General features: G+C 39.8%; 2 protein-coding genes across 2 annotated transcripts in view; both read right to left on the reverse strand.

Annotated features, from left to right (window-relative positions):
• Positions 1–3658: 3658 nt before the first annotated feature.
• LOC118334505 (somatostatin-1-like) lies at positions 3659–4517 on the reverse strand. The gene is made up of 2 exons (XM_035670426.1): positions 4377–4517; positions 3659–3850 (listed from the first exon to the last, which is right to left on the reverse strand). The coding sequence occupies exons 1-2, from the start codon at positions 4515–4517 to the stop codon at positions 3659–3661; spliced, it is 333 nt and encodes a 110-aa protein (XP_035526319.1).
• Positions 4518–6904: 2387 nt separating this feature from the next.
• LOC118334718 (collagen alpha-5(IV) chain-like) overlaps positions 6905–25817 on the reverse strand; it is a 22094-nt gene continuing 3181 nt past the window's right edge. Inside the window, exons 3-52 of the mRNA XM_035670760.1 lie at positions 25253–25342; positions 25003–25047; positions 24792–24836; positions 24634–24696; positions 24398–24451; positions 24189–24215; positions 22460–22528; positions 22276–22338; positions 22112–22147; positions 21558–21602; positions 21290–21367; positions 20773–20826; positions 20520–20585; positions 19268–19312; positions 19131–19184; positions 19002–19043; positions 18790–18868; positions 18592–18627; positions 18272–18448; positions 17615–17704; positions 17237–17320; positions 17028–17098; positions 16748–16936; positions 16490–16661; positions 16276–16365; positions 16053–16160; positions 15791–15885; positions 15009–15159; positions 14765–14878; positions 14381–14545; positions 14176–14262; positions 13900–14043; positions 13634–13732; positions 13403–13501; positions 13124–13263; positions 12853–12976; positions 12665–12745; positions 12376–12474; positions 12170–12217; positions 11498–11680; positions 11100–11230; positions 10698–10770; positions 10380–10454; positions 9994–10119; positions 9688–9783; positions 9042–9251; positions 8782–8959; positions 8459–8573; positions 8197–8369; positions 6905–7878 (exon numbers count right to left, since the gene is read on the reverse strand). Of these exons, the coding sequence (XP_035526653.1) occupies positions 7791–7878; positions 8197–8369; positions 8459–8573; positions 8782–8959; positions 9042–9251; positions 9688–9783; positions 9994–10119; positions 10380–10454; positions 10698–10770; positions 11100–11230; positions 11498–11680; positions 12170–12217; positions 12376–12474; positions 12665–12745; positions 12853–12976; positions 13124–13263; positions 13403–13501; positions 13634–13732; positions 13900–14043; positions 14176–14262; positions 14381–14545; positions 14765–14878; positions 15009–15159; positions 15791–15885; positions 16053–16160; positions 16276–16365; positions 16490–16661; positions 16748–16936; positions 17028–17098; positions 17237–17320; positions 17615–17704; positions 18272–18448; positions 18592–18627; positions 18790–18868; positions 19002–19043; positions 19131–19184; positions 19268–19312; positions 20520–20585; positions 20773–20826; positions 21290–21367; positions 21558–21602; positions 22112–22147; positions 22276–22338; positions 22460–22528; positions 24189–24215; positions 24398–24451; positions 24634–24696; positions 24792–24836; positions 25003–25047; positions 25253–25342 (4866 nt within the window). The 3' untranslated portion in view covers positions 6905–7790. The remainder of the gene's footprint in view (positions 7879–8196; positions 8370–8458; positions 8574–8781; positions 8960–9041; positions 9252–9687; positions 9784–9993; positions 10120–10379; positions 10455–10697; positions 10771–11099; positions 11231–11497; positions 11681–12169; positions 12218–12375; positions 12475–12664; positions 12746–12852; positions 12977–13123; positions 13264–13402; positions 13502–13633; positions 13733–13899; positions 14044–14175; positions 14263–14380; positions 14546–14764; positions 14879–15008; positions 15160–15790; positions 15886–16052; positions 16161–16275; positions 16366–16489; positions 16662–16747; positions 16937–17027; positions 17099–17236; positions 17321–17614; positions 17705–18271; positions 18449–18591; positions 18628–18789; positions 18869–19001; positions 19044–19130; positions 19185–19267; positions 19313–20519; positions 20586–20772; positions 20827–21289; positions 21368–21557; positions 21603–22111; positions 22148–22275; positions 22339–22459; positions 22529–24188; positions 24216–24397; positions 24452–24633; positions 24697–24791; positions 24837–25002; positions 25048–25252; positions 25343–25817) is intronic.

The raw sequence follows: 25817 nt of genomic DNA on the forward strand, positions 1-25817 counted from the left end.
AATAACAAGGGAAGAAATAGGGTTGGCTGTTTTTATTGATTGTAATTTATAATGATCCTAGGTCTAATGTGCATCTCTTGTCAGGGTCCATTACATGAAAAAGCACTGGAGTGTATTAGCATGCTAAGACTGATAATTATCAGCTGATGATGTTGAAAATGTAATTTTGTATGGATATTTTATAGTATAGGCAGATTCTTGTGAATATTGTATTACAAATGACTTCCTTTTATTTTTAGGAACCTTTTATACAATCCTCTGTCTGTATTATGTATTATTTGTTTATTTTTTAACAATCATACATACTTAATAGGCTTCCTTTTTTGACAACTTCTTTGTGTTCTTTGGTTAATGTGTACTTTTCTAATGGAGGACGAGGGTGTTTAGCAGAGATATAGCAGGAGTTTTGGACCAACTTAAAGACATACATTGCCCTTTAGCTGATATAGTGGCAACAAACTTCTTTGAAATCTGGATGTTCTAGACCTAGATCCATCACTGGGTCAAAATTTCCGATTGCCGTGACATTTACTGAGCACATTCATGCTCCCCAGAGCCAAGAAAATGAACTGTTTCCATTTTGGACAGCTTCCTCTCGTGCCATCCTCAGGTCAGAATATCAGGTTTGTATACAGGATATCTCACATCTCACTGAGATAAGAGCTGTGAAATGTGATTATCCCAGCAGGTTGTCTGTGAATACTGTGAACACACTGTGAACCCGATATAAATCAGTTTGATTCTTTAATCTCCTAAATTGTTCATTTAACAGACAAAGCAGGTGGTGGTTTTAAAACTACACTAAATTAGTGACTGCTTTAACATCATTTTTCCAAAATTATCATCCCGTGGTAGCACATTATTTTCTTCTCTTCTCTTTTCTCTCAAACCAATTGTGTTAAAATGTGGCAGATTTGTGACAGGAGACTGAATGGCTTTCATTGCATTTTAAAGGTCACAGCTGGCGCAGTTTACAACATCACTGCAATACAAAAATCCCTTTGCCAGGATAATGTCAAATGCATCTCTGCGTCATAAGTGTCATTACATTTTCTGTCTTACCATCTGCTGTCACATCATAAATGTTATTGTAGCTGCTTACAAAACTTACAAAGGTATTAGGCAACAATAAAGATATAGCTACTGTAATGGATAACTTTTAGGTTTTGCAATTAGCTGGGTCAACAATGCAGACATCTATTTATGGCCTCGACAGTTATTTATACAGACCTGTACATGACTTTGTTTGTCTTTTGCAGACTCATGAGCACACAGAGTAAAAATATTCTCAATCTTTTATCCTAGGCATCTTTGTTCCCTCTCTGTCTGTACCTCTTTTTTGTCCTGTTGTTTTGATATGGGTCTGTGCCACTGGGACTCCACATGTTTCTCTTTTCTTGTCCTCCCAGGGAGAGAATGAGGGAACTCCTACTCAGAAGTGGGGCGTTCAGTTCTACTCATTAAAAATAATTGGTCTCTGTTCAATTAAGGCTCAGTGATGCTCCTTTGATCTAGCTGGCTCAGTGTTTTTTTTATCTGTGTCTTTTACATCCAAATCAAGTGCTCAGAGTTGGCAAAAGTATTGGATAATTGGTTCTAATGTGTTTACTTCCGTAAGTTGGGAGGGGGAAGAAAGACGAGCTGCTTGGGAGTGATTAGAAATGTTTGAATGAAATCAGGTCTGATGGTTAAAGAGACTGAAAACCTTCAAGCTTCTGCTGCAGCACCTTGTGAGAAAGTTCACTTCTTCTAGGTTGATGACAACAGATACCTTCTGTGTGATTTGATGCTTTTGGCTTCTCCTGTCTGCTGATAAGTGCTGCGAGGATCACTGCGAGCAAATCGCTGATCCTTAAGAGACATAAGACACATAAAGATCCATGCACAGTGCACACATGTACCCACACACACCATAATCCCACTCACCCAGCCGCTCGCCCACACACCCACTCACACACTTTGTATGGGTTACTCTCACACACTCTTATTGAAGAAGCTCTGCAGTATGAGCATGTTAATGTGCTGGCAGTGGTTCCTGTTACATAGTGAATCTGTTCTGTTGAATCCCAATAGCCCAGGGACAGAAAAGATACCAAGCCAAGCTTTTACTGCAGTTATGCTCCAACACTGCTACTTTAATAATTTTCTCTCTCATCCCCTTGCTCATCATCTTTGCACCTCTCTTTCCCTCCCTTCCTCTACTTTCTCACTTTCCTAATCTCTATTCCCTCACCACCTCTCTATCCAGTTTGAGACACTTCTCCTCAATCCAGCCTTCTCTTTCCCACAACCTACATCTACTCTTTTACTTTATTTGTGCGTCACCTAAAGATTCTTCTTAACTTGTCTGAGGTTAATGAGTTCATGTAAGTCTCACAAAATATACCTCACAGTTCTATATACATGCATAATACATGCATGGTGGAGATCAATGTATTTTTTAACAGAAAGGCCTTTAGGATGTGCCTTGCTGCTGAGCTACCTAAATGCATGCTCATCAGTGCAATAATATGTGATGTTACACGGTATATGGCATGCACACCAGCACACACAAGGGCATGTATCAGGAAATATGCAAAAGCAATGTATATGAATTGCACAATCACACGGAGGTGCACACACACAAGATCTTTTTTCTCATTGCAGATTGCACGACCAGACTGCAGAACGATTAAAAGGGGTGGGGAAATATGCAGTATAACAATTGAAGGAACATCAAAGACAAGATGAATGGATGTCTGTAAAGTTACGGTTTATTGCTTTGTTAGTCTACCATGAAGATCACTTGGAAACATCAAACACACTGCAGACATTTAATACATTTAAAGTCTATCTGGATTTAAAATAGAGAACAGCCTCCTCTGCTGGAGTGAAAATTATGAGGCGAAGAGAGCCCGTATAGACAGAAATACTTTGATGTGTTTGATGAATGCATGTGAGTGATCTTAGTTGATTTTAAAAAATGTAGCAGATGTCACAATCCAATACAACACTCAACAGGCCTAGTGGAGTACAGTTGCTCGTAAAGGAAGCCTGCTGAGTTTTTCAGCTCTCTGCAGAACACTTTTAACTATATCTCTTTGACAAGCAGGATAAGTAGGGGTTGGCTACAGCTTTTCCACTTTAACTGTTCATTTAACAGTCATTAAATATTCAGTGCCCACTTTATTCCGTACACCTCCTCCAGACGGTCAGGTGCGCTGTAAATAATGTAGGCACACAGGATCAAGAGGGTCAGCTATTGTTCTACTAACTGCAAGAATGAGAAGGGGCTGAGAGCTATTAAAAAGACATAAATGTTGGTACAGTTATGAGTAATTCAACGCAATATGTTGAGATTCACCACACTAAACTGTGAGTTTTACGGCTGTTACAGAGTAAGCATACTGAAATGAGCAAGACCATGGTTTTTTTTATGAATTCAACTTTTTATTTAGTGCTTTAGTGGCTATAATATTAAAGCTGTGCAGTCATCACATACATTCATACATATTTTGTGTGTTCCACTGATTTTATATTCACAGGCTAAAACAGATTAATGTGCCATAATAGCCTCTAATACAAAATAATTGAATATCCCATCAACATGTAACATATCACTGAATGCAGATGATACTACTATAAAAATAAAACAAAAAGTTTGGCACTTCAGTTAGAGTTAGCAGGATGTCCAGGATTTCCAGAAGAAGACTTTACAGCCAGCTCTGCGAGACTGAGTTGTCCTGCCATACAGTCCACGTCGATTCTTCTCCTTTTTCTCTGTGTCTGCAGGTCCTTGGAGGGTTATTCCATTTTCAGATTTGAAGAGTTTATAAAACAAGTCTACTAAGTTTTGCTTTGTTGTTGATTCCTATGGAGGAAAAGAGTGACATAATGTAAACAATAAGCAGACTGGCACAGCAAATATAAAGTTTTCCTTTATCATGTTTGTACCTCAAGGAAATGGGAATTTCTACCAAACTGTAGCCTAAATCATTTTATTGTACATTACAGAACTTTTGTTGCTCATAGCCAGAAAGAAAAATGAAAAGTTGTGCACCCTAATCTTTAATATGCAATTTCATGGAGGTGCAGCTCTGAGGATAATCAAATGATAGATACTGAGCAGGTAGCTCTGACAGAATCCAAAATGTCTCACTGAGAATAAAATTACACTTTTAACAGATCGAGATCAATAAAATGTGTGTGCACAAGCAGAGATAAACTTTATAAATTGCTAAGCTGTAGGCAGGGCAGTCTGTGGCCTGCAGTGTAATCATAGCTGGGATTTGGGGCCTGGATTCAATCACTGAAGGACATACATTTTTTAAGACAGCAGATGTTGGAACAGAAATAACATTTGGAGAAGCATATGAAGTAAAATAAAGACATCTTACCTGCCTTTCCTGTAATTTGTCAAGCCATGACAGTGAATCTTGCTGAAGTTGGAGGTCTTTCAATTCCTGCTCAGTCTCTGTGTTTTCCACAACACGTGACGCAAAACACAGAAGTGCCAAAATGCACAAGATGTGGGCCATCCTTAGTTGAGAAATCTTGCTTGTGTGCTTCTTGTTGAAAGAATTCTTCTTGGCAACCCAACATCCACTGCTTTTGTGCACCTTAACTGTACAGCACAGTGACACATTTTTAAAGCGGTACTTAGGCCCTAAAATGGAGGAGGAGCGTGCAGGTTATTTGCTAAAGACAATTCTCAATTTTGTGTTTGCCCCCATCAATGCACTGAAGCATGTTCTATGTAATTTACAGCAGTCATTAGGAGAGAGACAAAGGGTCTAAATAAGGACATTTTTACCATCCTGGTCTTTCCTGGTGTCATCATTCACATAAACACACTGTAATCTGGTTGTATAACTCAAGGTCATCCTGATGCTGTCACTGGCATAACTTGTACACGTAAAAGATCTCCTCTGCCTCCTTGTTTAAAAGCAAATTTCTGTAAGCAAAGTGTGATGTGCACTCATGTAAAATAAAACATTAATGACGCTGACATGGGGGAAACAATGATTTCATTAACCCTGCTGTGCCATAAAGTTGAATCAACGGGCAGCGCAGAGACACTGAGATACCCAGAGGCCATAAAGGTCAACTTATCATTTGTTACACCCTTGTGAGCTTGTTCTGGGCATCTCCTTAATGAGATTTCTGCTCCGTTTAACTTCACAGTTCTAGTGCATCTGAATTAAGGCATATTTGTCACAGGCTATGATGATTTTGTAATGGTACAAGCTGCAAATATGCAACTGCGTTACATAGACAATTTAGTTACCCATCCTTTTAAAAGCATCATCTTTTAATGTTTGAGGGTTAATGGATTGCAATGTTTTTAATTCAAATTAATGTAAATGGGTCAAAACAGTAAACCAGTAAATTTAATTTGAAGGGAAATTTACATGTTCTCTATTTCGCCTCCTGTTACCACCAACAGTGTAGTGTTGGAGTGTTGGAACAACAAAAATTACACTTTATGGTTCAGTCCAGGTAAGAAGATCAGTCGTAGGAAAATATTATCTTTATTCTTTGCAAGAATACAATTAAATGTGGGCAAACTCTCATATTGATTAGCACTAGGTAAAGTCTTTCTATGAAGGTGCAGCTTTATTCACTATAGAAAGGGAGGGGTAATTAGACTTATTGGATATTGGATAAGATCCTATCCCGTCATACCTTAAGAAACTGCAAGTGACTTTGAAATGCACATTTTCTTCCTAAGGATTTATATGGGTATAAACAAATGAATAATTAGTAAGTAACCAATGTGTGCTCGTAACCAGTGTGAGTCTGTCAGGCAAATCATCTGTAGTTTGTATGGAAGTTGCCTTATAAACCTGCAATTAAATGTTCACAATGGGAAGTTATTGATTTCACCTGGATTTTGATTTGACCATAAATCAGTTTATAATGGAAAATAAATTAGTTTCATAAATTTCGATAATATAAATTTTTTTCAAAATCATGGTCTGACACTATTATATAAGGAATTTAACCTTTAACACATGAAGCTATAACCTGTTAAAATATGAACAGATGTCTTTCTAGTCCATGTAAGACGTGTGTGGAGAAAACTAAAGGGACATGTGTCCTTCTCAAATGGGAGACAACCTTGACTTGCTTCAACCTTTCAACAAATCGCCATTCTAACCCAATTAGAGAGGTGTAGAAGCCTAATATAGCTGCCTAAACAATTAGTAAGTGCACTGTCGGGAGCAGAATAATCCTGTTAAGAAGGGTACCAAGAGCACTTTACAGCAAGAGTGTTTCTATCCATGCTGACAACTGTCTGCACCAGGCCATGTAAGACGCATTTAATTCAAGGTGGCATTCAAGGAGTGGCTGCATGTTATATCAGGCCTTTCAGATGTGTTGGGACTAGAGTCCTGATGGGTGGAGGTTCTGCTCCAAAAATGTCAAAAATTAATTAGATAATCAGTGATACTTCACGGGTTTTTAATTCACACAAGAGGGTTCAGCTCGTCTTCAGCTGTTACTTGTGTTAGCTTACATAAGCATATGAAGCTGTTTGTTATTTTAGACTCCGAGCAATCGATATCTTGGAATATCTGCGTGCCAAACAGAAACAGTATTTTGAACACGGTGTTGTTTAAGAACATTATTGTGCCTTTTTGCATCTAGCTATATGGGGAGTTTGCATCTATCGATCAGTGACAGATTTGGTTGAGCAAGCTTAAATGACTGTTCCTCAGGGGCATATTACACTAATGATTTTCTGAGTGAAATGTGCAGAGAAAAATAACATGTTGCAATAAAAAAAGGAGAGGAATGAGGTTTTATATATTCATCCAGCTTTTGATAATAGCTCACAGGCAACATTAAAATACCATACAAATAATATTATTTATTATTATTATATTTCTCTTAATTTGTATTTTATTTTAATATCCTTTCCTCCAATTGAGAGATGTTATGTAAAAAATAATAATTTCACAATATATCCTCACAAGATCTTAATGTCTATTTTCTGTCTCGAAGCAGCATTTTGATTTAGAGATTAAATGGATGGAAAAAGTTACAGGCAGTATGAGTCATAAAAGGTCATCTTTCCATGCAACATTTAACATGCTGAAATTCAGAGAAATGCTTTTAGAGTGAAATGACACAATATTTGTTTGTGAAAACACAACAACGTAGCAATTCTAAAGCAAGAGTGTCACATTTACAACATGCTGCCTCAGAGGAACATGCGTGTCATTTGTTGTACCCTCTTACTCTTTGCGTCATTGAAGGACTGGACTGCACCGGTCTTCTCAGGTCACTTGGGAGAAAGCAATGTCAGTGACATCGGCACTGTATAGATGGCTTTCATCTGCCCAAACTTGGTGTATTTGTTGTAATCCAAGCAAACTTTAGATACAGGGGAATGACAACATAGAAAAGTATTGACAATTCAAAAAAGACTACGTAAAATTGGGCACAGTACTGCTATTGCTAATATGATGACTATTACTAGTGCTTTTATCACTGCTGTTACTTGCTTTTCTTGAGGCTTAAGACAAGTCACTGGAAAAATAACACACAGGTGGTACACTCCAGCCTCTGTAAGATATAATGACTCACTCAATGTTTAATTAACTTCAATGTACATTATAATCAAAGCTTATATAACAGCTGCCATAAAAGATGATTGGCAATTTGGAATAAATGTGCTAAGACTCAAACACAGATCTGCATCATGAAGGCACCAGTTTAACTGAAAGATATGCACACTATACGCTCAGACTATTTTTATCTCATATTTCTCATATTTACATATAGCATTGAAATTGTGTTTGTTGTTAAAAATTTTCCCCACGTCTGCAGACTCGACAACGGCTGATGACACTTTGTAGAGAAGGTCCCTTCACTGTCTGAGGAACCGTTTTACTGTATCAAAGAACAAAACACACACACACACACACACACACACACACACAAGCAATGTAACTTGAGTAGAGTAACTTGAGTAGAGTTTTGGATTACCACTGTATAATGGCTTAGTTTAAAGTAACATGGTTACAAGTTAGCACATCATAAAAAAAATGTCCTTTCTAAGATATGGTAAGAATTTCATTCTTGGGAAAGCTTCTGAAACAGCAGTGGGGTTATCATAGGACATACAAAACCAAGAAAAACCAATGCAAAAGAAATTCTTCTACAACTAGCATCCTATCCCTGTGGACTGTTTACACAGAAACAGTTTACCTGAACATGTTGTTGGGGTCTAGGGAGGCCAGCCAGTAGCTGTAGGAATCAGGGTAGTAGTTGCATGTTCCCCTGCCGTGACACTCAATGAAGGGGACTTGGCGAAAACTTTCCAGACATGAGCCAGGAGACACCAGGGGCTGGGAAGATCCCTCCGCACCAGCACCAGTTTGCTAGAATGGATGAAAATGACATGGAAATTGGCACATAAGAAGATCGAGGGATTTAGGAGAAAAACAACAAAAAAAGGTGATTTCTTTACCATGACAAATGAGTATCCACTCCACAGGGACTCCCAGCCTCGGGGACATTCAGGTATCAAAGTTGTCTGGCTGTGGACGGCTATAATATTGGAGGTGGTTTCACACACCGAACACCTAAACCGCACGTGCACACAGACACCCGTGTTAATATCAAGTAATTAGTGTCATTGGTAACACCTATGTTTACCCTACTATTTATGTCACAATGACTGCTGTGAAAAGGACAATTGAACCAAATGTACAGTATATTTCAATGAGCAGAACTGACTAAATTTATATTGTATTGTATTTGTTTATTAAATAAACAGCAATATAAGTTCACCTGCTGATGTATGAGGCCAGCTTGTCCCCTGTGATGGCAACCATGTTGGCAGGCATAGGCGTGTCAGTGGACAACCAGTATGAGTAGTCGTTACGAGAAGCATAGCGGCAGGTCGTTTCTGTGTCACAGAACAGGAAAGGCATGGTGGAGAAACGAGGGAGACAGCTTCCCATGGTGCCTGTGAGACAGTTTTAAGTGTTATAACAAAGACACAGTACACTGTACAGTATTTCTGTTCATGAAGGTTTCCATGCTCTTACCAAGGTCCTGACCGTGAGCTCTCTCATTTCCATTGATGAAGAGGAAGGAGTAACCAGAGTAGATGAGGCTGGTTCCTTGAGGGCAGTCAGGGACACCGATGCTCTGACTGTGTCTAGCTATCAGGAAAGTGTCAACAAAACCTGGACCACTTTTGCCTGGCAACCCTTGAGGACCCTTGTGGCCTGGGTCTCCAAGTCTGCCGTCTGGACCTAAAGAGAAAACACATCAAGTGACATCATGTCGCCGATTTTGTTGGATTTTTTTTTTTTGGGTAGAGGGTTGTACTACAGTTTTTGTCACTGCTAACTCTCACTGTTAGACTAAGAGTGTATTTATAATACAACAGGAACTGGGAGAATGTAACACAAGGTCCAGGTTTTTCCGAATAAATCCCTCACTGCCTTCCCACCATAATACACAAGCGCATTTGATGTAACGCACAACCCAGCCAGAGGTACTGCAGCTGATAGTTGAACCTGGGTTCTCTTGAATGTGTTTCCATTATACCAACTATATGAACCATGTTGTGTGGACATATAGAAGGGAAAAAGGAAATTCCTGTTGTCATCATCTTACATATTAAGTTGGTACCCACATCTGCACACACACACAAACACACCTTTTAATCAACACACATGCACACACCTGGCAGTCCTGCTCTTCCTTTGTCTCCTTTGCGGCCAGTAAATCCTGGTGGGCCAACTCTGCCATAACCACGCTGTCCTTTGACACCTCGCAGGCCTGGGACAGACAAATTCAGTGTCAGTTGGTAAAGAAAATCAGCCTGGTGGAAGTGGCAGAATTTAAAAATTACATTACAACATTACATTACACAACTCTATGTTGTAACTAGTATGTTAGCAAACAGATATAATATCCTTGCCTTTGAAGAGCATGAGTATCTGGAAGTAAAACATATTAGCATGTATGATACATCTTAACATTTTGGACCTGGATGGCCTGGTGGTCCTGATGGTCCAGTGCTCCCTGGGGATCCTCGATTGCCAGGAGGACCAGGTAAGCCAGGAGGTCCTGTTTCATATGTCACCTTGCCAACACCTGGTTCACCTTTGAGGCCTATATGGATAGAACAGACGCAATTAGAAAGATATTTCCCAAAATATATAAAACCCATTGCTGATCTTCTGGAATGTCTAGACTTTGAAAATGTTCAAGTACTTCAAGCAAGTGTTTAAGTGATAGACAGGTTATCTGACAGTGATGGGTGAAATATGGTATCTCTACTGCTAGTCATAACTGATGACTGGTATGGTGCAGAGGTGGATTAATTTTGCAATAGGGTTATTGTGAACAATAGTAACAGATCTTTGTCGCACCAGGTCGTCCAGGAAAACCTCTCTCCCCAGGCGGACCAGGTTGGCCTGGGATATATCCAGGATCTCCCTTGTCACCTAAAACACACAGGTTTTTTACATGAATTCCATCTTATTGGGTATCACAGAAGAATACATCCTCATATATCTTATTTTTCTCTGTCTACTTTATCCTCTGTCCCATTTGCGTTTCATCTGAGTCGTGGGAACATAAATCAATCATGGACTATTACTCTTTTGTGGTGACAGATCTGCCTTTGTCTGGGGAAGAATTCAAATAGGAAACATAATCTATAAGCTGAAGTTGAAGTGATAAATTACCAGGGCGCCCTTCGATTCCAGGAGGACCAGAATCACCTCTTGGTCCTGGGTCTCCAGGTCTGTTTCTTCCACCCTGGGGAGGCAAATGAAACAATGAAAGGTCAAAGATAGACCTTTAAGTATTGCAGTGAGATTCTGAGGACTCAGCATTAGACGTTCAGTTGGAGAGGTAGCTGCAGATAATGCTTAAAAGTAATCTACTTATCTACTGTATAATATAAGCGACACTGTATAAAAAAATATTCTGTGATTTTTTTGTGTGCTGAGTCCATTTTCGACAGCACACATTTTACCATTCATATAAAAACCTTTACTTGAAAAGACAATCACAACTCCGTTATTAAATACAAATATGAATGCAGAATGTCGGGGATTTTTCAAGTGTTCACTTGGTTCACTTACAGGTGGTCCTGGAGGGCCTAGATCTCCAGGGAGTCCATTATAGCCAGGGCTTCCTGTAGGACCTGTGTCTCCTATGTTTCCTTTTAACCCAGACGCTGTGGTACCTGGAGGGCCAGGTGCGCCAGGATAGCCTACATATACAGCAGGGAGGACATAAAGTACATACGTGGCAACTGAGAAAACATCAACAACAAACAGCAACAAAGAAAATAAGGAACCAATATAATTATTTATTTTAATTTAATTGAAAATTGTGAAAAAAATTATTTATGTTTGTACTTGCAAAAAAGGCTGCATCAGAAGTGTTTATCATGTGTAATAAGCGAATGATTTCTGAGATTGGGGTCTGATCTAGTGTCACTTTTAGAAAAAGGTATGTGAGACACCTCTATTCTCACCTCGGCTACCAGGGTTGCCAGGTGAGCCACGGTCTCCTTTAGACCCAGGAACACAAGCCCCTTCTGCTCCTGGTAGTCCTCTCAGACCAGAGACCCCAGGTGGGCCTGGAGAACCTCTGTCTCCTATCAGTCCAGGACTCCCTTTACTAGACAAGCCAGGGGGGCCAGGGTTCCCAGTGGGACCTACAGTATAGAAATACAGAGACGTGTCAGCAAAAATGAAGAATGTAGGTTTTTTGTTGGCTCGTGGGTGTTTTTACAGTTTGCCAAATTAAAACAATAATAGTTTGTATTAGCATTCTTCTCAACAGTGGATCTCTACATCATTGTCTTTATTCACATCTTTACATTCTGCCTAGGCCCATGCTACACCCTTCTACCAAGTTTCATGAAAATCAGACTAGTAGATTTTTTTCGGTAATTTTGCAGACAGACAAACAAATGGCACTGAAAACATAACCTCCTTGGCGCAGGTAATAATAATGAGACAACATAATACGATACAACATTATGTGGTATACTAAACCAGGATGTGGAGTTTTTTGTCAAAAATAACCAAATGCAATTGGGCCAAGTGTGAAAACACAAATGTCTGTTTTAAACAAAGGACACTGACAATGACAATGTTTGTTAAAGGCTTGAAAAGGATGATGTAATTTACCTGAGACTCACCTGGTTGACCTGTGTCACCACGCCTGCCAGGAGTCCCTTCTATTATGACTGCAGAGGAGAGATGGGGCAATAGATAAGTTTTGGTTGCAGCCATGCTTTTGACGGTAAAGTTAGAGACATTTAGTTCAACAGGCCAGTTTTTTGGGCTGAAGGAAAATACATACTAAAAATAGCCATTCAGAATTTTTCATGCAAGATCCTCTTACTCGTCTCTCCTTTCTGCCCTGGTGGCCCAGGGATCCCATCCCTGCCCTGGTTGCCTTTAGGACCTGGATAACCACCGACACCCGGTGGACCTAGGTTACCTGAGGCAAACAGGTGAAAAAAAGGTTAAACTTAAAATAAAGTACAATTAAAATATAACTGAAAAATAGAATACTAGAGATGAAAGAGACTTTTTGTAGAATAAAAGTTACACAGAAGGTTGCACTTTTAAAATATAGTAATATTAAATTTGACATGTCCTATAGTAGAAAATATTTCAAAGGATTTTGCCTGGCGCTCCATTAGGTCCTGGGCGTCCTTTGCTTCCCGGAGGCCCATCTGAACCTCTAGGCCCTGGATGTCCTGGTAAACCTGGAATAACAGTGTGGGGACAGGAGTGGGGTGGAGATGTTAACAGAGAGTGAGAAAAAGTACAAGCAATCTTAAACTGCCTTATTTTCATGACCGGTGATATTGACCATTTACAACAGGTCCTGGGTTTCCTTTAGCTCCACTGTTTCCTGGTCGACCTACAGGTCCAAAAGCACCAGGTTCACCTTTCTGACCCTTCAACACATTAGCATTGTTTTTTCCTGGTTCACCCTGAAGACAAGAAGAAGAATAAAAAGAAAAGAGACAGAAAATTCATCATTTATAATATATATATTATTTTCAATCTATTCATATTTTAGTATTTTACTGAATTGGACCCGTGCTTCATCAAAGACTCTTTAGATTAGTCATTAGTACCTTTTGTCCTACTGGGCCGGGAAATCCATATCCATAGTAGTTTGGCTCTCCTTTAGCTCCTTTGTGACCAGTTGAACCTGGGGCACCATCTGGACCCGGCCCCCCAGGGATACCGTGATCACCTTTCATTCCCTTTGGGCCTGTGAGAGTCAAACCAAACAATTTTTTTATGGTATATAATGTAAAGAGATCTTACAGCTGTACAACTCTCGTTTGTGTACTTTGATTTGTAACGTTAGACGTGTGGATTTTGGATGAAAACCAAAGTGGAGGTCTAACCTGAAGGCCCTCTGACTCCTGGGTCTCCTGGCAATCCATCAGGTCCTCGATTTCCGTCTAAGAGCCCTGGTCCATCAAAACCTGGATCACCTGGGGCACCTGGACACAGAAGAGCACACAACAAAGACATATAGTTTCCAAAATGGTTAATATAGAAACATTGATTTGCTGAACCAAAATACTGAATACTTGCTGAACACGTTTATTGTTACAGTTGTAAGAATTTCAAACCTCTTTGTCCAGGGTCCCCTGGTGCTCCCTGTCTCCCTGTCTGCCCTTTTGGTCCAATACTTCCAGTATCTCCATGGGGACCAGGTAGACCAGCGTAGCCTCACAAATTACAGATAGAGTAAGATTATTATTACCATTATCAGAGAATTTTTTTCTTTTTCTCTTTATTTCAAAACATGTTTTACAGAAAATAACCCATAGAACATTATTTTGAGAAACAAGTCCATCTCACAGTGAGTAGAAGGATATTCGTACAAGAAGCTTACCAGAATCACCAGGATTCCCTGGGGGCCCAATAATTTCAAATTTGTCTAACGGTGATTGAGGGCCAGGAGGGCCTGTCACACCTGGTTCCCCATTCATGCCTGGGGGACCCCTGGAACCTTTGGCTCCGTCTGGGCCAGGTGCACCTGTAAAGAGTAATGTAAACCTTACCCAAAATCAACCAAAGAACCAAATACAGTATACAGCTAAAATGAATTACTAATAGGATGTGTCAGTAACCTCAAAATTGTTCACTTGTCTGTGAAGGTATGCGTTACCTATTTGGCCTGGTTGTCCTATAATTCCAGGCAATCCTGTTGGTCCATTTCTTGATATCCCATCTGGTCCAGGGTCACCTCTCAGTCCTAAAGAAGAAAAATGTTAAGTTTTAAAGGCAAAGTTTACATACAAGTCTATAAATATATTCTATAATTACACAGTCTGTACATTTTAAAATCACCACTCAGAGAAACAATGCCATACCTGGTTGACCAGGCAGGCCACTTTGTCCCTTGATCCCTTTTGGTCCAGGAGGCCCATGTGAACCTGGTACTGATGCCCCAGGGAGACCAGGCTCACCAGTGGGCCCAGGTCGACCAGACCCTGGCAAACCTATATTCCCCTTCTCACCGGGTGAACCATTCAGTCCTGGGAGAGGGGAGGCAAACAGACTGAAAATGGAGGTGTGGAGCTGAGGTAGGAGGTAAAAGAATGATGAGAAAACATTTATTCTGTAAAACTCTAAATGTGTTTCACAGCGTCTAATTATGCGATAAATAATAGTTAACATTTCATTCTCTTACACCTATTCTTTGTCCTTTTGGAGTTGACAGTAAAGTACACCCCATGACTTTAATATACACTGACCTGGATGTCCTGGATAACCATCTGGTCCTGGTGGTCCCGCTGGTCCAACTAAACCACCTTTACATGAATCTTTATCACCAGGTAATCCTGGGTGTCCTACAGAACCTTTCTGTCCTGTATGTAGCATAAAATAAAGCAGCAAATGTGTTTGGATGAATATGCATTCATGAATGCACATAACTGTGTTTATGTCTTCTGTTTGTATGTGAGCCACAATTCGTTGTTTGATTTATGAGTCCTGTACCTTTTTCTCCTGGCAAACCAGGGTTGCCAGGTATTCCCGGGTTCCCAGGTAGGCCAGGGATCCCAGGATCTCCTACAAATCCCTGAACTCCGTTGTCTCCTGGAAGCCCTGGGGGGCCTGGGGGTCCAGGGTATCCAGAGCCACTATCACCCTGATAATCAAAAACATACAGCACATTATTAATTAATTCATATTCATGCATTTTAACGTGCATGACATATGGCATTGTTTTAGTGTTGTGTTCGTTTTTTGTTCCTTATTTTTGATTAGTAAATAAAAGGTACAACCAGTACTTTTTTAACAATCCCTACAATTTTTTAACAATCATTTTGGGAAGTACATTTGTTTGCTTTCTTGCTGAAAATTAGATAAGAAGATTCATACCACTCCCATGTCTGTGTGATAATTTAAAGCTATAGCCAACAGTTCGTCACATTTTCTTACCTTTGGACAGACAGAGCTAGGAGACTTTTTTTTTTATCTCTAAGCCAACTGGCTGAACTGACCGTAGCTCCATATTGACTGTATTATCTTCTCATTTATTTCTTGGCAAGAAAACAAAAAAGCCTATTTTCCAAAATGTCATTCATTTAAGATTGAACATTCAGTGTCTGATCTTCTGTATCACATCTTCTGTATCACACGGACAGTAACGATACCATTTCAAAAAAACACTTAACTTAATCTTTCCTTGTTTTTATCTGCATTTTAATGGCCAATACAGTATTATATATACTATTGATAGATGTATATACACAGCAGATTTTGTCTGTATCTCTGACCTTCAGTCCTGGAAGACCAGGGGAGCCTTGTGGACCCTGCCGACCAGGCAAGCCCCTTCCTGTAAAGCCTGGGAGACCTGGCTGCCCCTTGTCGCCTGAACAACACACACACAGAGACACACAGTGATCGAAACATGAATGATTATAATTATACTGTTAGCTGCTTCCTATGGTCTTCAGGAGGTATAAAAAAACATCCAAAGTGACTTAAACTGTAAGCTGTAACTTTAAGTAAGCTTGAGCTCAATAGCTCATAGATTACCTTTCTGTCCTGGGACCCCAGGCCTTCCAGGAAATGTCACTTCACCTCTTTCTCCTTTTTGTCCTGGTAAACCTGATGTTCCAGGAGTACCTGGAGGTCCTTGATAACCTGCATGTTTATTGGTTAGTATAAGAGACACTTCCATCATCTATTGTATGGTAATGCAAAGACCATCCATCCATCTATACATTATTCAATCCATCAAACACAGAGCTATGCCTACCTGGATTTCCGGGTAGGCCAGGAAGACCTTTATATCCAGGTGGACCAGGAAGTCCCTTGGAATGGATGTGGCCAGGTTCCCCTTTCTGGCCTACCAATGAAGGAAGGACAGAAGAAAAGACATACCATGGCCGTCAGTCTTTCTGACTCTCCACTTGTGTGTTTATGTATAAATATCTTTGCCAAACTGTTTATTGATCAATGTGTTTCCTTACCTGGACTTCCGGGCTGTCCTGGCAAGCCAGGTACCCCAACATCTCCCTTACTTCCTGGAAATCCATCAGGTCCATATCCCACTGGCCCAGGGTAGCCAACTGGTCCCAGCCTGCCTAAGGGCCCTGGTTGACCTGGGAAACCACGGTCACCTACTGCACCAGTGGAGGGATACTAGAGAATGGACAGAAGCATCAAAATGCAACACCAACTGGCCATAAATTGGTATGTTAAGCCAAACTCTTTCAAAACCTTCTTACCGAATCCCCTGGAGACCCTTGATAGCCTTTGCGACCTGGTAGCCCAGGGCTCCCAGGGAGGCCATCCAAACCAGGCCTGCCAGGCTGACCTGGATATCCTTTTTCTCCCTTTATCCCAGGGATGTTATAGGCAGAGGAGTCTCCCTTTTGCCCAGGGGGGCCTGGAAATCCCCTTTCACCAATAGCACCCTTCATAGAAAAATGATTGCTACATATTAAGTGAAAAAAAAAAAAACCAAACCAAAAAACAAATAAACAGGTGGACTGCATGCTGTCTTACTGGTCCTCCAGGAGAGCCTCTATGTCCTGGGAAACCAGGATCACCTTTAGCACCTGGTCCTTGATTGTAGCCTGAGTGACAGAAACATATACAGTGTCTAGTGGTTTAACTAGACACTCTCCGGTATTAGCAGTAAGGCTGTATTTGGATATAAACCAGGACAGAGTTGTTAGAATCTGTGTGTGTTTTCATGCACTTAATTGTTTTACCTGGAATACCAGGTGGACCAGGGGGACCCTGTGGTCCTGGGGGTCCTGATCCGATACACACATAACAGGGCTCGCCCTTCTCGCCTGTACAGAGCATAAAAATGGGAATATTTTCTTTGAGTCCCACATTTATCACACAATGCTATAGTTTCCTCATCTTAACGTTGTCTTCTTACTGTCTCTAGTCCAGACTGTTAGGATGACCAAAAATTACCTTCATAAGATATTAAAGGGCTGCATACAATACTGTAACAACAACTGCATGTAATAGTCTAGCAGCATAGCTTATCAATGAATGCGAGTTACCAGGTCAGAAGAGATGTCAAACCAATGTGAAAAAAATTAAATGTTAACAATGAATTAATAAATAACACCCACCTTTAGTTCCATACCTCCCATCATATCCCATAGGTCCAGGTATACCCCTTATTCCCTTCATTCCTGGGAGTCCCTTGGTAATCCTGTTAGCTACAAGCAACAACATCATTGGTGGATTTTTGTTTGTACTTGAGAAATCACAATTATCAACTCGTGATTGACAGATCAATAATGTGACTAGCACATACATTGTAACTCAACAGTTTGAATTTGAATCCAGCCTTGAAATTTTATTGTTTGTGTATCTCCTCATTGTTTTTTTCTTTTCATTTTTTACCAACATCTCTGATAAATGTTGGCTCAATATTTATCAGCCTGACACTTTTTCCATTGCATAAAGCAAAGGTTTGTGTTAATTACTGTAAATGACATGCAGATATTTTATCTTATCATAATAGAAAAGAGAACTAAGCAAGTGAGCTTTGAAAAGGTACAGGGTCACAACATTTGGTTCATGGTAGGGATAAAATATATCAAAAAGGAAAAGTTTACCAAAACCACAACTATCACCCATGTAAGAACTGAGTTAACTAAGATATTTGATTATCTTTTTACTGAAAGTGGAAACAATACCAGTACTACTAATATAAGTTGTAGAAGTAGTAGTTGGGCTGTTTAGATGAAATTACTTTTCAGAAAGAAGACATTTACACATACTTCTGTCTTCAGGAGGTCCCAGTGGGCCCGGATCCCCAGCGGGCCCTGGATCACCAACATCCCCATCAAGACCAGGGAGTCCAGTATAAATATCACCTGGCTCTCCAGGGTCCCCTTTTGGGCCTGGAAAGCCAGTGGGACCAGGTGGGCCTGGCACAGAAATCCCAGATGCACGGCCTGTACAATGTAAGTGAGAGACTGTGACCTTTAGATATTGGGAAACCTATTTATACTGTGCCTTTTACATAAAACTGAATTAAATAACACGTTTTAATCATTGGTAAATTGAGTAATACAGAGACAGGATGAGAGTAGCACACCTGGAGGTCCATCAAGTCCAGGAAACCCCACAACACCTGAGAAAAGAATAGCAACATCTGTTATTTCTGTATGTGTCAGTCTGCTGCAGGAACAACAACATTTGTTACAACTCAATCATGGCAGACACAGACTTTATTCTTTGCTGTTCATCTCACTATTTGTCAGTCTGCTTATTACACGACACTATGTTCATCTACCCTGACGCCCAGGAAGCCCAGGTTGGCCTGGGGGACCAGGATCTCCATGGTATCCTTTTAGTGGTTCAGTCACAAGTATCTGTAAACAAAACCATAGAGGGCATGCAGTGAATTCATGGTGGAATATCTGGATTCACACATACTGTCTGTACTGGAAATACTGGCATCAAAATACCAAAAAGAATACCAAGTATAAAATGATTTAAACTCACATCTCCAGGTGGACCATGTAGACCCCTATTTCCCTTTTCACCCTAAATATTAGAGCATACAATCAAATAATTATGATACAAAGCATACTAATAGACTGGGTATAGTTTTTGGCAGAACAGACCACTGACCGTCCGTCCTTGTGTCCCTGGATATCCTGGATCACCTCTGCGGCCAGGCCTTCCCTAAAGAAAACCATATTGTATAAGGCCACACACATAATAACATAATGACTCACACACACACTTATAGGATAGTTTAACAGTACCCTAGATACAGATTGTCCAGGTTCACCATCCTTCCCTGGCTTTCCCTGTAAGGAAATGAAAGACAACTGTGAGAAACTGGTAGGTTCTTCTTTCTATTAAGGAAATATTTACCAACAGGGCTTCAGCCATTTATTCGATTACTAAAAATGTCTTCTGTTGGTATTACATCCCAGTAATCATAAACGCAATCAACAGTTTGAGGGGTGACCCCTCTTTCATTACACATGGATAGATGTTAAAGCACAAAGCTCTCAAAAGCATCTCCTCCAGTTAGTTGTATGTCACAAAATGAAAAACAAAAAACAGTTTTGAGTCTGCCGTTGCGCTCTTCTTGATGTCTTCATGTTAATTAATAACAGTAAAATCTGGCTATATCAGGCGATCCGCATAAGAAACGAAATTTCAGGTCAGGCTCAGATTTGAAATGTGGGCGGCTTTGATGCACTGATTGCAAACCAAATATTAGATACAATCAGATCTAATGAAGTCAGATTGACCATGCACAGCCATTGGCCCTTTTTGGGGTGCTCTTAATGTTGCATTGCAAAACTGTAGAATTTGTCCCAGTACTTGAGCTTAACCTTTACCTGCATTTCAGAGAAGTTGCTCTCCCAGCTCTTTTTTTGGTGGGCCTTAAAAAAGGAGCTACAAGGAATAGCGGTATATACTGTATATTTTGATAATGTTAAGTTTACTATTATTGTCTCCCATAAGTGAAAATTGCCTTAGATTAAGGGAATTGCTACAACAAAAATAAAACAAATTAAATAAGAACACTCGTCCAAATAGGAAAAAATAGGAAAGCAAATTCACTTTGTTAAAAAATACAACGATTCGAAGGCGAACATCTCAAAGTATACACACCTTAGTATACAAATTACAAAAAAGAAAACACGTGTCACTTTACATGCTCAAAAGAAAACACACAACTGGTGAAAACCTACAGTTAACTGATGGAGGGACAAATGAATATGGGTCTTTTTTCTTTTCTTTTCCTATTTATTGGCAAATAACATTGAGTTTAATGTTGCATTGCTGCCCTCTGCTGATCTTTTTTTTTTTTACTGAGCTATTCCCAAGGGGTTGACTCACAGCAGAGTGGTGAAACATCTCTGTTAGGAGGGAAAATATGTGGTGTCAAATAAAAAAGCAAAATGTTCTTTTGGGACACCATGATGTTTCATATGTATGCATCAGAAAAGTAGACTCAAAGTTGAGGGTGAATGGAATAAATGGTATGTGGTATCTTACTTCTGGGCCTTCCGGTCCTTTGTCTCCCTTTGCTCCTTTGGTGTAAGAGCCATAACCAGGGGGTCCCTGAGAACAGAATAAAATAAGGACACGAATTAGAGAGAGTAAAATAACACAACAACAACAAAGCAGAACCAACAGTAGGGGAGAAGCTTTTGAGATTTGAAAAATAAAAAAGGGCTGTATTAATGAAATGTGTAATGTCAGGTAGGGAATGAGTGGAGTGTGGCGTACATTTTAAAGAGAAACTTACTGGTGCACCATGGCAGCCTTTTCCACCTACACCTCCTTTGTCTCCTTTTACACCCTGAATAAAAAAATAAAATAAGGTTATGGTTCATTAGTTGCAATGACAACAGTTGCCTATAATGCTGCCAATTTTCCATAAAATCTGCTGTGGACATTCATAGTCCTGAAAGGGTAAATCTTAATATTTTTGGTGACCCTGTGTTTCAGTTTCTTCCTTTTACTCCTTCCCTTTACCAAGAGAAATTAGCATTTTATCTAGCCAGTATTCTGAACCTTGACTGAATGGAGATTCACCACACAGATGGATGTAAACAGATGTGACTGATATATTAATAATGAAAAACGTCATGCATATCACCTGAAACTATAACTTTGATTGCGTTAATGTAGCCATTATATTATTATATTATATTATATATAATATTATATTATATATTCCAGTTGTCCTCATTCATACAGGAAACATCCCTCTGTGGATTATATAGTTGCTACAGTGATTTTACCTCAGTCTGTTACTGTACCTTTAATGTAAGACTTTCTGTGAAGAACTCCTTAATCCGACCTGGAGACCCCGGTGGGCCTACTGGTCCTGGTCTCCCCTGCATCAAACAAATTAAGATCATCCTCAAACATGAAAAAGACATAATGAACACAGATTTTCTAATGATCATGTCATAGAATTAGTCGAAGGTAGAGACAAAGAATATGTGCTATCAATACAATATCCTTTCCATAAATAATTAGAACCTTATCAACATACTGTAACAGTGTGTTTAAAAAATAAATTACCTTTGGCCCACGAGGTCCTTGGATACCGCCTATGCCTTCTTGTCCCTGTACAATGGGAAAGCATTCGTAACTTGTTTATATAAATAACCTGGTTTCCCAGACTCTCAAAAACTTTTTTCCCATGTTACACCCAGTTTGATTGTGGTCACGTTCTCACGTTTAGTATCCTTGTTGCTGCCAACTCCCACCGATGGGTATAAACTGCCATGCTCCTTCTGTAATACAATACATCCTAATACCACTATTTTCACTAGTCTGAGCGGAGTTTCACAGGAGACCCGGGAAACAATATCACATGCTGATGTTTATGCTACGTTCCAAAACACTGCCCTTCCAAAGAACAACTGTGACCGACCAGTGGCAACAACTAGGAAACTTTCCCAGATAGGCATTGCCAACTATAATAACTGGAGAAACAGGACAAAACAAAAAACCTGCAGCTGTTGTTTTCCTCTGTGCCACTTAGACACCCAGTAAATAGTTACCCTTGTTATCACAGGCACAAGCTGTCAGACACACACACACATATCCAAAGAAATATTCATTAGCATTACCTTTGCTCCCGGAGCCCCTGAGCGACCACGGCTTCCCTGTTCATAAAGAATGCAGACAGTTATGTCACACATCACATAATATGTTGTCATAAATATGTATATATATATGTATATATATATATGCTATGTTCTCTCTGCGAGGTAATCCGAAAAACTTTACTCACGTCAGAGCCCGGTGGTCCAGGGTTCCCTTCTGGTCCACGCTCTCCAGGGAAACCTAAATCTCCCTGAAATATAAGGAAGTTTCCTTTTAATATAAATACACACATCTAATCCAGTACTACTTGTCTCATCTCTTCTATCTGTACAAACAAAACTGTATTATTAGTAATGCAATCTAACAGTTACCGGCTCTCCGTCCCTCCCACGTGGTCCAGGTGGCCCTGGTATTGCATCCCGTGATACTTGAGATATACCCTGTGAAATTGAAAAAGTTAGTTTATTTAACATCAAAGTAGTTAAAATGACAGTAGGTGTGTAATAATATTGCATAGAAGACGTAATAATAATTCATAGCTCCATTTTGCAACTCTAGTGCACTGTTGGGCTCTGTAGGCTTCATCACTCATCTTTATGTATTTGTGCACTTGACATGCTTGCATGTGCTTAGAATTAGAATGACCACATTTAATTTCTTGGGGGCTGCCCCTTTGAAACAGCTGCATAGACCTTAATTCTTATTCAACTAGCGCAACCATAGAATGACTAAAGAGGGATTTCACTGTGCGTATAAAACATGGGCTAGAAATAACACAAAGGCTTCAACTTGAAGTTTTCCATCAGGCCTAGGGGGGGGCAAGCTATTTAGAATTATCCACTGCAATGACACAGGCAACATTAGTGTAAATTGTTGCAAGCAAACTCTCACACTATATTCTCTCACAAGTTCTCAAAGTCCTTAGAATGGGTCGGATGAGGGACTCAAGCATGCTGCTGGTGAAATTCTGAATCATGACAATCATTTGGAGTCTATACTGCAACTGCTGGCCTCATCATGCATACTCCCATGGATGTGTCTATGAACACTTTCTTCCTAGAAGTATTTATTCTGCTAGGACTTGTGGGCAGTATCTTTTGTGTCTAGGAACCACAAATGTGGAAGATAACTCTGCAAGACTAATTGATTCACTGCGTTTGTATATGTGGTTGGCATATGTGGGTTTTTTTTACCTCGGGAACCACAGAAATTTCACAGAAAGTGCCCTTTGGATCTATCATGGTAAACGACATGATTGTAGTTTGTTTATACTAAACTTGTGGAGTGATTTCTGCCTATGTATATAGTGTGTGCAGGTTTTGGGAGATGTCATGTCCATTGTCTCCAGGGGAGTTAGGTCTTTCAAAAATGAAGGATCATCTGCCATTTTAAAACACAGCAGTGTCACCACTACTGGAAGAAGTGATGATGAAGATGCGGGGCCATTGCTAACATTAGGTCATATGACTTTATACTGTTATTTATATTTTTATATGTAACTGCCAGTCTGTCCAAGCTGGGGCGATTACCCAGTGGGGGTCATAGTAGAAAAAGTGGAAGCCTTTTTGACACCCATCACATGAAATGTCCATGAGCAGACCAACTGAGCTGATACATGCTAATTTTCAGTCCACAGATACACAAAGACGAAAGGTCAGATACACAAAGGTCTACAGAGTCCACAGATTCACACTTTAGGGCAAAGCCTGCAACAGAAATATATCATGATTACAACTGTAACAGTTTATTTCGTATACGCTTTCTAGCATTCTTGTACATGCAAATAAACACTGAAATGTTTTTGTCCTGAAAATTAACTTTGAGAATTAACACATTTCTTGTTGCAAATAAAAGTGGACAGACTTAATAAAGAAAAATCATTAAATGATTTGTTGGTCTCACATGGACCAGATACAAAATGAGCTCTGGGAGCTTGGGAGGGCCGAGAGGGCAACTGCTAGTGCAGCATTGTGTTATTTTTTTTACTTGGTACATCGGGATTCTGCTAAAACTTCTTAAAAGGCAGTAATTGCTGAAGGATTCTACAGTTTCACCCTTTCTACAAAACGGCCATGGGTGGGACAGCACACATTTTATTACCTTAGGTCCTGGCAGACCAGGTTGACCCTGTAAAGTAAATACAAAGTTCAGGCACATTTTGAACAACTTTCTTAATGGTTAATTTTAAGGACAGCACTAAACAAAAAAACAACTAAGTAGGTAACAAGTGTAACAAATTAGCTAAATTTGTTGTATTTGATAACAGCACCATTTAACATAGGATACATTTTTGGGATTTTGTGTCTTACTGGATTTCCATCAATGCCATGGGCCCCGGGGATACCAGGAAGTCCATCGTCTCCCTAAAAGTACATAAAGTATTCAAAATATGAGAGCCTGGCTAAAGTTTGTTTTAAAATAGAAAAGTGTAATTGAAAAATGTTTGCACTCAAATCTCCATTATGTGAGCACCTCACAAATAATCTCAAACTATTACATGGAAGACCTGCTACAATACCACTGTTAATATGTAATATGTTTTTACCTCTGTCCCATTGCAGCCTGGGGCCCCTGGGGGTCCCGGAGGCCCTTGTAAACCTGGGTTACCCTAGAGGAGAATAAAAGCAAAAGTAACATGCATCAGTTAACACGATGATGATGAACAGAACAACACAGATTTATAAGCGAGTAAGAACACCTCACCGGTACACCATGAGTCCCACCAAATCCTTCTTTACCTTGAGGTCCCTGGGATGACAGTAGCAAAAATTGTTTACTTTTTTAAAGGCACACAGCACAAGAGCTACTGAGTCTATACACAAGTATTTTAAAGCATAACTCAACACACGCTGAGACATCAAATAAACAACCAACAAACACACAAACACAAGCTTGGATAGCACAGTTGTCCTACCGGATGGCCTTTTGGCCCCACGGGTCCATCAGGCCCAGTGTTGCCCTGGCAAAAACAGAAACCTATAATTAATCTTGATGATCTTGTAAGATGCAGTATAAGCACAACTAAAAGTTGTCTATGTGCACATAGAGAAAGTGTACTTCATCAAAGTCTATACACAGTCTGAGTTAATGTTGCCCCCTGACAACTGTATTGGATTCGGGGATGTACAGAATATAAGAGCAAAGGAGCTAGGTTGAAATTCTACCTTTGGTCCCATAGGTCCAGCATGACCATCGATTCCTGGACGGCCTGTTGACCCTTTGGGACCTGGAACGCCAGCAAAACCTTTGTCTCCCTGTTTGTGTGAGAGAGAGATAAAAAAAGGCAGAGGGAGTAATGTAGACAAAGAGATGAGGGGGCAGACAAAGAGCAAATGACAATAGATAACAACAGACATGTAATTTCAAACATTACATACATTTTTAATTGTTGTCAACATGGATATATGGAAAAATTGCAGCACACTCAAATATGAGATTTATGCATAATCAATAACATACCTGCTGCTAAATAACATACCATTGCCGGTCACCAGTGAAGGTAAATTTACACATGTAAAATCACAATTTTCTTAGTTTCAGCTGGATCATGGTTAAAAATTTAATAAAAGCTTGTTTATTACTACAGTAAACAAACCTCTAGCAGCATCAGCAAACATTAATAATATACTTCTACTTTCTAATTGTTGTCAAGTGTTAGTCCCTGTATTAAAATACCTGTCAATAACTTTCAGAGTGATAGGAAGTTATTTTGAGTTTTGGTGATGCTTT

Source organism: Morone saxatilis, unplaced genomic scaffold (genome assembly GCF_004916995.1).
Source record: "Morone saxatilis isolate NCDOM2014 unplaced genomic scaffold, NCSU_SB_2.0 Contig23, whole genome shotgun sequence".
NCBI classification, from domain to species: Eukaryota; Metazoa; Chordata; class Actinopteri; family Moronidae; genus Morone; species Morone saxatilis.